This window comes from Littorina saxatilis, linkage group LG10, assembly GCF_037325665.1.
Source record: "Littorina saxatilis isolate snail1 linkage group LG10, US_GU_Lsax_2.0, whole genome shotgun sequence".
Lineage (NCBI taxonomy): Eukaryota > Metazoa > Mollusca > Gastropoda > Littorinimorpha > Littorinidae > Littorina > Littorina saxatilis.
In genome coordinates, this window is record NC_090254.1 from 20,766,384 (window position 1) to 20,778,854 (window position 12,471).

Consider the following 12,471-nt stretch of genomic DNA (forward strand, 5'->3'; position numbering starts at 1 on the left):
TGTTGCAATTATGTTTTTGCTACATGCCAAAATGGATTGGTCCATTTCATATTTTTACGCAAGGAAAGTGTGGATAAGTTGGGAATCCATTTGTTAACTGGTCACTTTACTTTCAATCGGGATTCAGGCAATGGGCTCCGTGGCAGGAAATTCATATGGACTCAAAGAAAAAGTCCAATTATATTTGGCTAAGAGATATGTAAACACTTGTTCGTTGTTGTTTTGGCCTCTGCAGGGAACGGCTTTTAGACGAATCTGTCATTCACAAATTTTGCATCACTTGCAAAATGCTTTTTTGTTTTGATAGCTCAATTCCGTTTGGTGCAAATTAACACTCAGCGTGAATGTATTTCATTATAAAGCTGATTTATCTTCTGTAAAGGGCTGATAAACGCCAACGCGTCAAAGTGAAGCTAAAACAATGTCATTTTAAAATAAAACTTTCACTCATGGCTTTTACATACGCTTTCCCGTTCAAAATGCTAAAATAAATTAGATGGTTTTTTCCATGTAAAATTAGAATGACTGTAAAGCAGAAAGAAATTCAAAAGTCTTTATTTTTATACACATCACATTTTTGTAACCGGCTTCGGAATTAACTACTTTTGTGTATAGAAAAACAACAACACCATAAAAAATACATTTAAAAAAAGTTAAACCAGGGCTTAGGTTATAACACATGTTGAAACCGTGTGAACAAAATAACGCGCCAGCGATGCCAGCGATACCAGCGATACCAGGAAGGACTGAATATTGTGCGTGTTTGTGTGTGTGTGTGTGTGTGTGTCTGTGTCTGTGTCTGTGTCTGTGTCTGTCTGTCTGTCTGTCTGTCTGTCTGTCTGTCTGTCTGTGTGTGTGTGTGTGGGGGCGGGTGGGCGCATGCGTGCGTGTATGTGTGTGTGCGTTCGTGCGTGCGTGCGTGTGTGTGTGTGTCTGTCTGTTTGTCTGTCTGTTTGTCTGTCTGCGTATGTCCGTGTTTACGTACCCATCACAGCTGATAAAATGCAAACCCTATTCCAAAATAGATCGTGGCGATAACAAATCTGTATTTAAAAAGCGCGTGTTCCTCATCACAGGGTGCGCGTCAACGTGATCGGCAGCAAGACACCGGAAACCATTTGATTCTGTGGCGTGATTATGCGTTGTGGACCGAGCGTTAGTTAGTCCAGTTTGCTCTCATGAAAATTCTAAAATGGACTTTGAGACACACACTTAGCCTACCTCTTTCTCTGTTTACAATATCTTTCGTCAAATGTTATATATAAATGTCATGTCTCTATTACCTTAGCCGTGCATCGTTCCACATTTGAACGCAAAAGGAATGGCTTAACTACTTCGGATGCAAGCAGACCAGGTATTTTTGCACGTGCATTTCTGGAAATATTTTGATTAAAACTAACGCCCCGAATTCACTCGAAATGATATCAATATTGAATCGCGCGACTGATGAACAAATTAACACGGTTTTCTGGATTTTCTTCGTGTATTTGCAAAATTACCTTTGAGTTTTCAAAAGAGAAGAGTATATTTATCTGTGGCTTAAAATGTGTGTCAACCTTTTAGTGGCACCAAATGCCATCGACATTTCTCTGGCATAAATATCAGTGCTAACGAACAGGCTCGTTTAGACTGGGTATACCCTTTGTCTGTGTCTGTTTTTTGCAAAACAAAAGTATAATATGAAGCTCCGATTCTTGTCACTTTAGCCTGTGAGCAGGTTCTGAATTGAGACAATATATGAGAAATTCATACAGGGAAAAACAAATAGAAGAGAACACCTAAGGCATCATGTATTATTCTTTTCTTTACCGGAATAAAAACAAATCGCGTGAAGGGGAATTAATATTGTTAGTCAATCCGTCAAACCCATACAGGCCTTGAACAGCGTGAGGAGTTGAAGGGGTCAAACGAATCCGTTGCTGCAAGCTTTTCCCATGGAAAGCATCTCGAATTTACTTGAAGAAATTTCCCACGGAAAATAAATATAGCGAGAAGAAGAAGAAGAAGAAGAAGAAGAAGAAGAAGAAGAAGAAGAAGAAGAAAAAGAACTAAAAACAACAAAAACAACAACTACAACAACAATAACAACAACAACAACAACAATAACAACAACAACTACAGTTCATCTGTGGAGTGGTACGTACCAAACAGGAAACACAGAGAAAAAGAACTGAAAAATGTTTGCGTTGTGATAAAGTACAAAAAATAGAGACAAAAAAAGAAAACATACCGAACACAAAAAATGGCCAGACTTCACTTCGTTTTTCAAAGGTTCACCTACTTTTTCCTCTTCGTGTATTTCACCGTTAACACGTGTGAATGTCAAACTTTGCCCAATTATAGCGAAATTGCGTTCTACAAGCTCCACTCCGACTTATTTGGAACTGGCTACAACCGGAATGTCAGGCCAACCCTTGACTCGTCACAGGCCACAGTGGTGAATGTAAAGCTCAAGGTACTCAGCCTCCGTGACGTCCACATGAAAGAACAGCAGATGAAAATGATGGTTCTCTTGGAGTTCGAGTGGACGGTGAGTGTCACGTTTGTTTGAAAAGTACAATACAGTGTTCCAGATGGTCGAACGTGTAGCAAAGACATGTACATGTACGTATAGGTATTGCATCACCCGTGACTCACTTATTTTCTCCAATTAATGCTGCGTCGCCCAAAACAAATAACGGTTCTGGGTGTGACGAAAAAAAGAACAGGGCCGGAGTGCTATGTAAATTATGAGCAATTTTTCCAAATCCATTTAAAAAATATGACACTACCAAACTTTCCGCATATTGAGCCAGACATTTTTGTTATGGCAAATCGCTGTTGCAGTTCCGGAGCAAATGATCAAAATTTCTTTGCGAATTTGCGTTGAAACTTGTTTTTTCCATAATATAACAATGCACAGCTCGAAAATATGACCAAGAACAAATCTACGGTACTTCGAAGAAAGAAGAATAACAACATTCTTGTCCATTACGACTTGCAATTTACCGTGTGCGCTGTAAAATCTCCCTACCTTCAAAGCAGACGAAATGCAGACATCTTCATTTTCTTCCAAGGGAGAAATTGTTGGTCATAAAGTCTGGCAGGGCCCAATCATACTTCTGCACGCTTTGTTTTCTTGTCATATTCAGTTCGCAAAAATGAAATGTCATTGGTTTTCTCAACTTGTCAAATCAGTCAAAAACGACCGCAGAACACAGAACTGGGAAATAACACTGATTGTAATTCAATCGAGTTTGCGTTTTAATGAAACAGATCCTGTGATTGGTCAGAATGCCCCAACTCATTAAAAATTACAGGTGACTAATTGTCGATAGCCACTCGCTAAAAAATCCATTAACAACCTGCTGGCGAGGCGCATTGATACAACCTCAACTAGTCTCGGTTAGCTTTGAGGGTCATTTTACAAGTAGGAAATATGAAGTACCAACGAAATACCGAGACCATAAGGTATGCGAAGTGATGACGTCGAATACGTGACGTAAGTTGATGCATGAATTCTTTCGGACTACGTCAGTCAATTCCAAAGATCGCTTTTGTGATGAAAAGAATTTGTTTTGAGTTTGCTGTCCAGAAACCCGTCAAAAAAGATGGGAAAATGTATGTGAAAGAAAACAAAACAGGAGGAGAGTGATACGATAGGAATACAGAGACATATTTCTTGGGACTTGACCCTTGCAGGTAGGTGGACTGAAAGTAGTGTGTGAACAGAACAGAACCAATTCTGTCTGTTTACCATCGCATGAAAGCAGGAAAGAGATCGTCGTCAGATTGAATTACAATAACATTAACACGCTTCCATTTGAAACTTCTCGGTCTTCATCGTGGATTGACGCCCTCCCAAAGTCTAATTGAAGCCCTCCGTCGCTTCGCTCCGTCAGGCTTCAATTACCTTTGGTCGGGCGTCAATCCCCGATGAAGACCTCGAAGTTTCAAATGGAAGCATGTTACTGTGTAATTGAAATACGAAAGATCTTCGATGACGAAAGTATAAATGACGTCATGTGGTCACACCTATCTCGAGAACTAAGCGTCGCTCAGAACCAGCGCCCTTCAATTAGACTTTGGGAGGGCTTTTTTCTTTCGAAAATCTGCGCAAAAGAGCCATGATTGGTGCGGCGATTGCTAAAGCTCGCTAGTATAACTACGGCCGGACCAAGCCGAACTAAATTTGGCCAAAAATGTATTGCAACAAATTTCGCACGCTAAGAAAAGCATTAAAAATTCATTTTTGTTGAACTTTATATGCTGGAAATGGGAATTATGTCAGCTGTTCATACCATATGTCCGATATATGGTACTTGGTATAGGTATCCCGTGCCAGCCTGTCAAACAAGATCACCCTTAAAATCGACCTGACAAAAACCATAGCCCCGTATTTTAAAATCTGCAAAAAATCAGAATATGCAGAAACCAAATTCTTTTGACTACAATTGGAAAGGCCATTCAATTTCCTGTTCAAAGCATTAGGGTTAACCCTAACCCTATGCATTTTGTTTTATGCACCTTACATCTCCAGTATTTATGTGGCCTTTTGTCAAAGGCGATTATATGTGTTAACCGTTTCAGAGGTCAAAAAAGGCACGTTTTGCGACATTTTTTTTTTTTTTTAGGGGGGGGGGGGTCCTCCACTGAAAGAGCCATATATGCTCAAGCTCTCAATGCATTGCTTTGGAAATTTCAGAAGTTATGACCAATACGCTGACCTAAATCTGTCTTGCTTTTTGCAAATGTGTATACTAAGCGTGTCGTATTACATAACTTTTCCGAACGAACTAAACAAATATTCATATTAAATCAGGGTTTTCGGCAAAAACATCGCGACTTTGCATGCTAAGCAAATCTTGGTTGCGGCAATAGGTGCCTAAGTTTCAAGCAGATCCGAGTGCTGGTTTATATTTGCTGGCGATTGGAACGCGCATGAAAAATTATCGATCACCGTGCTTGGTACTGTGTACACTAGCCGTGGAGATGTATAGTCCCTGGTCTGTGCTTTCTTCGATGCGGGTCACAAAAGCGCATCACACCGAGCACAGTGCTCTGGGTAAAAATAACCACAGCCAAGTAAGCACAGGCCAAGGACTGTAAATCTCCACGGCTACTGTACACAGTACCAATGACGTTGATCGATAATTGCTCATGCCCGTTCTCATCTCCAAGCTGAACGCCTACATTTGGGATACAATTTTCATCAGTATAAAAACTTGGTTGCACGATTTTGTCATTCAATCACATTCGATTAATTTTTCAATAAATACGTTTCAGATAAAGTCAGGGTTGCTTGACGTTTTGGCGCGAGTGTATTTGGTATTGTAATTGTTTAGTATTGTAAGACGCTTAGAATGGTATGATTTGCGCAAAAGTATATCATTATTATCATTATAATGATGATTTTATCTTATATTTTCTTGTGTTTTCTTTTATTCTCTTCTCTCGTCTCATCTCATCTCACCTAATCTCATTTCATCTCGTATCTTGTATCTCGTATAGGACTGGGTGGCCGAGTGGTAACGCACTTGCGCTCGGAAGCGAGAGGTTGCGAGTTCGACCCTGGGTCAGGGCGTTAGCAATTTTCTCCCCCCTTTCCTAACCTAGGTGGTGGGTTCAAGTGCTGGTCTTTCGGATGAGACGAAAAACCGAGGTCCCTTCGTGTACACTACATTGGGGTGTGCACGTTAAAGATCCCACGATTGACAAAAGGGTCTTTCCTGGCAAAATTGTATAGGCATAGATAAAAAAAAAAAAATCCACCAAAATACCCGTGTGACTTGGAATAATAGGCCGTCAAAAGTAGGATATGCGCCGAAATGGCTGCGATCTGCTGGTCGATGTGAATGCGTGATGTATTGTGTAAAAAATTCCATCTCACACGGCATAAATAGATCCCTGCGCCTTGAGTCCGAGTCTGGAGATACGCGCGCGATATAAGACTTCATATAACAAGTATCATCTAATCTCATTTCATCTCATTTTATTTCATCGTATCTCATCTCATCTCACTTCATCTCATTTCATCTAATCTAATCTTATCTCATCTCATTTAATCTAATCTAATCTCTTTTCATCTCATCTCATCTCATCTCATTTCATCTAATCTAATCTCTTTTCATCTCATCTCATCTAATATCATCTCATCTCATTTCATCTAATCTAATCTCATATCATCTTATCTCATTTCATCTAATCTAATCTAATCTTTTTTCATCTCATCTCATCTCATCTAATATCATCTCATCTCATTTCATCTCATTTCATCTCTTCTTGTCTTAACTGTGTGCACAGGATGAGCTGCTGCAGTGGCAAACGCATAACTACGAGCAAGTGCAGGCAATCTTCATCCCGCAGAAACATATATGGGTCCCCGATCTCACAGTGGATCAGTACCTCGGAGAAACCTATCTCAAAATGGGTCAGTTCCCAAAGCATGTTGAATGGCATGCATTTTTTTCTCCGGCATAATTGTAAATATGGCCAGAAAAGTTTAAGGCAATTTTAGGTAGTTCGGGCCGTTGTTGTTGTTAGTTTTTTTAGGGGGAATCGAGACGAGGGTCGTGGTGTATGTGTGTGTGTGTGTGTGTGTGTGTGTGTGTGTGTGTGTGTGTGTGTGTGTGTGTGTGTGTGTGTGTAGAGCGATTCAGAGTAAACTACTGGACCGATCTTTATGACATTTTACATGAGAGTTCCTGGGAATGATATCCCCAGATAATTTTTTTCATTTTTTCGATAAATGTCTTTGATGACGTCATATCCGGCTTTTTGTAAAAGTTGAGGCGGCACTGTCACACCGTCATTTTTAAATAAAATTGATAGAAATTTTGGCCAAGCAACCTTCGACGAAGGCCAGACTTTGGTATTGCATTTCAGCTTGGAGGCTTAAAAAATAATTAATGACTTTGGTCATTAAAAATCTGAAAATTGTAATTAAAATTATATTGTTTTATAAAATGATCCAAAATTACGTTCATCTTATTTTTCATCAATTATTGATTCCAAAAACATATGAATATGTTATATTTGGATTAAAAACAAGCTCTGAAAATTAAAAAATATAAAAATTATGATTAAAATAAAATTTTCAAAATCGATTTAAAAACAATTTCATCTTATTCCTTGTCGGTTCCTAATTCCAAAAACATATAGATATGATATGTTTGGATTAAAAACACGCTCAGAAAGTTAAAACGAAGAGAGGTACAGAAAAGCGTGCTATGCAGCACAGCGCAACCACTACCGCGCTAAACAGGCTCGTTAATGTCACTGCCTTTTGCACGAGCGGCGGACTACGGTCTTGTGAAAAAATGCAGTGCGTTCAGTTTCATTCTGTGAGTTCCACAGCTTGACTAAATGTAGTAATTTCGCCTTACGCGACTTGTTTTTCTTTGCTTTTGTGAGGTGTTTATTTATCTATATATGTTTTTGATAATAAAAAAAATTCAAGTTAAGAACTTCACATTTGTTTTGCTGGTGATTATAACAAACATTAATTCAAATTCAACTTACCGTGAACTATCTTCGTCTATCTGACTATCCCTCTGATTGTTTCTGTGACCATCTGTCTTTCTGTCTATTCTTCTGATTTGTCCCTCTGGCCATCTGTACGTTTATTCAATGGTTCCTTTTCTCCCTATCTGCCTGTCTGCCCATCCTTTTGCCCATCTGTCTGTCCGTCTATCCATCTGTCCCTCTGTGTTTGTCTGTCTGCCTGCCCTTATACGTATCCACTTATCCATCTGTCAATCTGTGTCTGTCTGTCTGCCTGCCCTTATACGTATCCACCTATCCATCTGTCAATCTGTGTCTGTCTGTCTACGTGCCCTAATACGTATCCACTTATCCATCTGTCACACTGTGTTTGTCTGTCTGCCTGCCTGTGTACTTATCCATCTATCCATCTGTCACTCTGTGTCTGTCTGTCTGCCTGCCTTTACACTTATCCATCTATCCATCTGTCACACTGTGTTTGTCTGTCTGCCTGCCTGTGTACTTATCCATCTATCCATCTGTCATTCCGTGTCTGTCTGTCTGCCTGATATATCCGTCTATCTATCTGCCCCGCTGAGTAGATACTATTCATCAGCCCCTCTATACGTCTGTCCATCTGTTTATCTGTATGTCTGTCCCCAGGTGACGACAGCCTGCTTCTCAAGGTACAGAGTGATGGTAAGGTCAAGTGGAGTCCAGGTCTCACGTTGCAGACTTCCTGTGCCGTCAACATTAGGTACTACCCCTTTGACCAACAGGTGCGGGCACGGAAGTTTTTATTTGCTTTCATCATCATCATCATCATCATCATCATCATCATCATCATCATCAGCAGCAGCAGCAGCAGCAGCAGCAGCAGCAGCAGCAGCATCATCATCATCATCATCATCATCTTCATCTTCATCTTCATCATCATTGTAATTATCATCATCATCTTCTTCTTCTTCGTTCATGGAATAATGGGCTGCAACTCCCACAAACTTTCGTGTTTAGGTGTTATGCACGATTTGGGTTTTACATTTAGGACCGTTTCATTTACGCAGCCATAATCCTATTCTAGGGGATGCTTGCAGTGTGTTCTCATGATTGTAACCCACCGAAAATGAAACCACGGTCGGAGACACACCTCTCGCCAGTGATTCCCCCCCCCCCTCCAATCATGTACGTTTGTCTTTCACAACCAATCAAAATTTGACAGAACTGTTTTCGAATGTCGTCAATTGGCTGGGTACAATTGGATGAGTTTACTGTTAGCAAATGATAACAGACGTGTCCAGAAAAAAATATATATCAACGTGATCCGGCAGCCGAATGTTGATGAATTTTTAAGGCATGTCTGTAATAATTTGCTAACAGTCAGTATATTAAAAACAAAGGTGTTATTACTTAGGTGGAACTTAGACGCTTACAATTTTAACATTCTAATGGCCTTTGCCTCTTGCGCAGAATCTCCAACGACTTTCCTTTGGTTCCAACAGGTGTGCGACTGGAAACTCTACTCCTTGATGAGCGACACGAGACAGCTGGTGTTGCACCCGCGCCACCCTCGCCTCCACGTGGACGGGGTCTACGGGCAGGACGCTCAGCAGAACGCAGAGTGGGAAATCGTCAGCGTTGTCGACGAAACATGCGACTTCAACATCTCCAGTGGATCGAACAGTGACACCATGAGCTGCATCAGATACAGGTAAGTTGTTTTTTGTCGGTGTAACAGAAGGAGCTAATAGATGCTATTGCGAAGGATTAAAACGTGTTTTTTTCTAAGATCTCGACGACAGCATTCCGATGGTAACTGAGACAGTGAGGGTATTGTCCGTTGAAAGAGACGAGAAACAGGAGACTGAACTAGTTTATGTGCCAATGACAAAATATCGACAGTGACAACGACGAGCACGTCAATGATGTGGCGACGACGACGACGATGATGATTATAACGATGACTGCTTTCAGAAACTGAAACTATGGGTACCGTTAAGACGGCCGATACCAGGTCCTTAAAAATATCATGTCAGGCCCTTTAACATATCGTTCACCTGTTCTTCTCACAGCTTCACGTTGCAGAGGAGGTCCATATTCCTCTCGCTGGCGTTGGTGACGCCGACGTTGCTACTGGCCTTGCTGTCCGCGCTGGTGTTCTCACTGCCCGCAGAGAGCGGCGAGAAGGTGTCCATGGGCATGACCTTGATGTTGACCTTCATCTTCCTCCTGTCTATTCTGATGGATGTGCTGCCCGGATCATCGCTGCAGACTTCCGTCTTCATGGTCTACCTGGTGGGACTCTGCGCATGCTCCGCGCTCTCCGTGGTACTCACCGTCCTGGTGCTCTCCCTTCACCACAGGCCCGATTCTCTCCCTTTGACCAAGCCCGCACTTTTCTTTGTTCAATGTTCGACCGGCAGAGCCTGCGTGAAAAAGAACGGTCCAGTATTGCGTAAAACGTCTGTCGCTCCTATTGTATTTGTAAAAGAATGCTGTGAAAAGGGTTCTGCAGGAAAGCGCGCCAAAGGGGATGAAGTTGTAGGTAATGGCCGACCGGAAGAGGTGGTTGAGAGGTCAGGGTCAGCGGAAATGACGTGGCGTGACGTAGCTGCTGCGTGCGACTATTTGTTTTCACGCCTGTTCCTGGTGGTTATCATCCTAGCCACTGCCAGCTTCTGTGTCATCATGACCTGGCCAGAGTGAAGCCCGCAAACAAACGGGCAGTAACGAGCGGTTAGGAATCAATCTACGATAAGAAAGGAGATGTCCTTAGCACCACTGTGGGCTTACCCAACATGATTTCCAAACGCCATGGCCCTCGCGAATTCTCGCTCCCTTGTCTGTGCACAAGACGATAAAGAGGTACACATATCATTGTCTTTCGGAAAAAACGTATAGATAATTAGATAGCCATAGTTTAATTGCGACCATTTCTGATTTATTCAAACATTGTAGAAACTTGTAGAGAGAGAGAGAAAGAAAGATATTCTGGACGTCTTTATCACGTGCACGATTTAATGATTAAAGCTTACTCGCCGCAACTGTTTGAAAAGCGTCTGCCTCTTATGCATATGTGCGTGCAAACGTGTGGGTTTGTGTCTGTTGCTGTGTTCTCTCTCTCTCTCTCTCTCTCTCTCTCTCTCTCTCTCTCTCTCTCTCTCTCTCTCTCTCTCTCTCTCTCTCTCTCTCTCTCTCTCTCTCTCTCTCTCTCTCTCTCTCTCTCTCTCTCTCTCTCTCTCTCTATCTCTCTCCAAGATGTTGCAACGGACAATGTTTTTAACTTTTTAAAGGAGATCAAGATTTTTTAACAAGATTTGAAGTAGTAAATGTTAAATTTATGAACTTTTGGTACCTCCTGCTTACAGAGATAGACCTGAGTGAGACAGGATGCGTTTCTGGGTTACCTGCTCGGGTAGAGGCAGGACAAAATCTCGATTCCTATTTGGGTAAAGTGCCCTCCAACCTTTAGTAGCAATCTGCTATATGTGAGTTGGGTAAGATATGTAATTTAATTAAAAATTTTAGTAATAAATTTTCATTTGATTAATATACTTACCCAACTCACATCGTTTATTCCCTCCCGCCTCCCCGCTGTGGGGTTATATATGTCTAAAAAAGAAGTGAGTTGGGCTTCGTTTTAGAATGATGCATATGGCGGAGTATGCGCGCGCATACGGAAGGCAGCCTCGTTTCCGGGCTGGCCTAGACACCCTTACGGGTCTCGGTCACTCTTTTTTAGAGGCGTCTTTCTTGTTACCAAGGGGACGCGTACAGCGATACCAGCACTGAACCAGGGTTTTGTCCGGGGTGTAGCTGAATACGGTGTCCAAATTTGAAAAAAGATCCACCGAGAATTTTGGCCGTGCATCGCGAACAGACAGACAGACAGACAGACAGACAGACACTAGTCGTATATATATATATATAGATAAAGCTGATTTCTCTTCTATAAAGGACTGATAAACGCCAACGCGTCGAATGGCGGTCAAAGTGAAGCTAAAACAATGTCATTTTAAAATAAAACTTTCACTCATGGCTTTTACATACGCTTTCCCGTTCAAAATGCTAAAATAAAATAGATGGGTTTTTTTCATGTAAAATTAGAATTCTGTAAAGCAGAAAGAAATTACACAATTTCAAAATCAAATGAAAACAAATTGAAAAGTCTTTATTTTTATACACTGTTTGTTAACATCACATTTTTGTAACCGGCTTCGGAATTAACTACTTTTGTGTATAGAAAAACAACAACACCATAAAAACCAAGTCGCGTAAGGCGAAATTACTACATTTAGTCAAGCTGTGGAACTCACAGAATGAAACTGAACGCACTGCATTTGTTCACAATGACCGTAGTCCGCCGCTAGTGCAAAAGGCAGTGAAAGTGACGAGCCTGTTCAGCGCGGTAGCGGTTGCGCTGTGCTGCATAGCACGCTTTACTGTACCTCTCTTCGTTTTAACTTTCTGAGTGTGTTTTTAATCCAAACATATCATATCTATATGTTTTTGGAATCAAGAACCTACAGGGAATAAGATGAAATTGTTTTTAAAACGATTTCGGAAATTTAATTTTAATCATAATTTTTATATTTTTAATTTTCAGAGCTTGTTTTTAATCCGAATATAACATATTTATATGTTTTTGGAATCATAACATGATGAAGAATAAAATAAAAGTAATTTTTGATCGTTTTATACAAAAATAACTTTGATGACAATTTTCAGATTTTTAATGACCAAAGTCATAAATTAATTTGTAAGCCTCCAAGCTGAAATGCAATACCAAAGTCTGGCCTTTCTCGAAGATTGCTTGGCCAAAATTTCAATAAATTTGATTGACAAATGAAGGTGTGACAGTGCCGCCTCAACTTTTACAAAAAGCCGGATATGACGTCATAAAAGACATTTATCGAAAAAATGAAGAAAAAAAAAAGGTCTGGCGATTTCATACCCAGAAACTCTCATGTAACATTTCATAAAGATCGGTTCAGTAGTTAGTCTGAATCGCTC

The 12,471-nt window shown here is 40.8% G+C and overlaps 1 protein-coding gene across 1 annotated transcript; it reads left to right on the forward strand.

Moving 5' to 3' along the window:
- The first annotated feature begins 2,479 nt into the window (after window positions 1-2,479).
- Window positions 2,480-10,426, forward strand: LOC138977802 (neuronal acetylcholine receptor subunit beta-4-like). The gene is made up of 5 exons (XM_070350408.1): window positions 2,480-2,530; window positions 6,283-6,409; window positions 8,125-8,240; window positions 8,961-9,169; window positions 9,531-10,426. The coding sequence occupies exons 1-5, from the start codon at window positions 2,480-2,482 to the stop codon at window positions 10,162-10,164; spliced, it is 1,137 nt and encodes a 378-aa protein (XP_070206509.1). The 3' UTR covers window positions 10,165-10,426.
- Window positions 10,427-12,471: the final 2,045 nt, after the last annotated feature.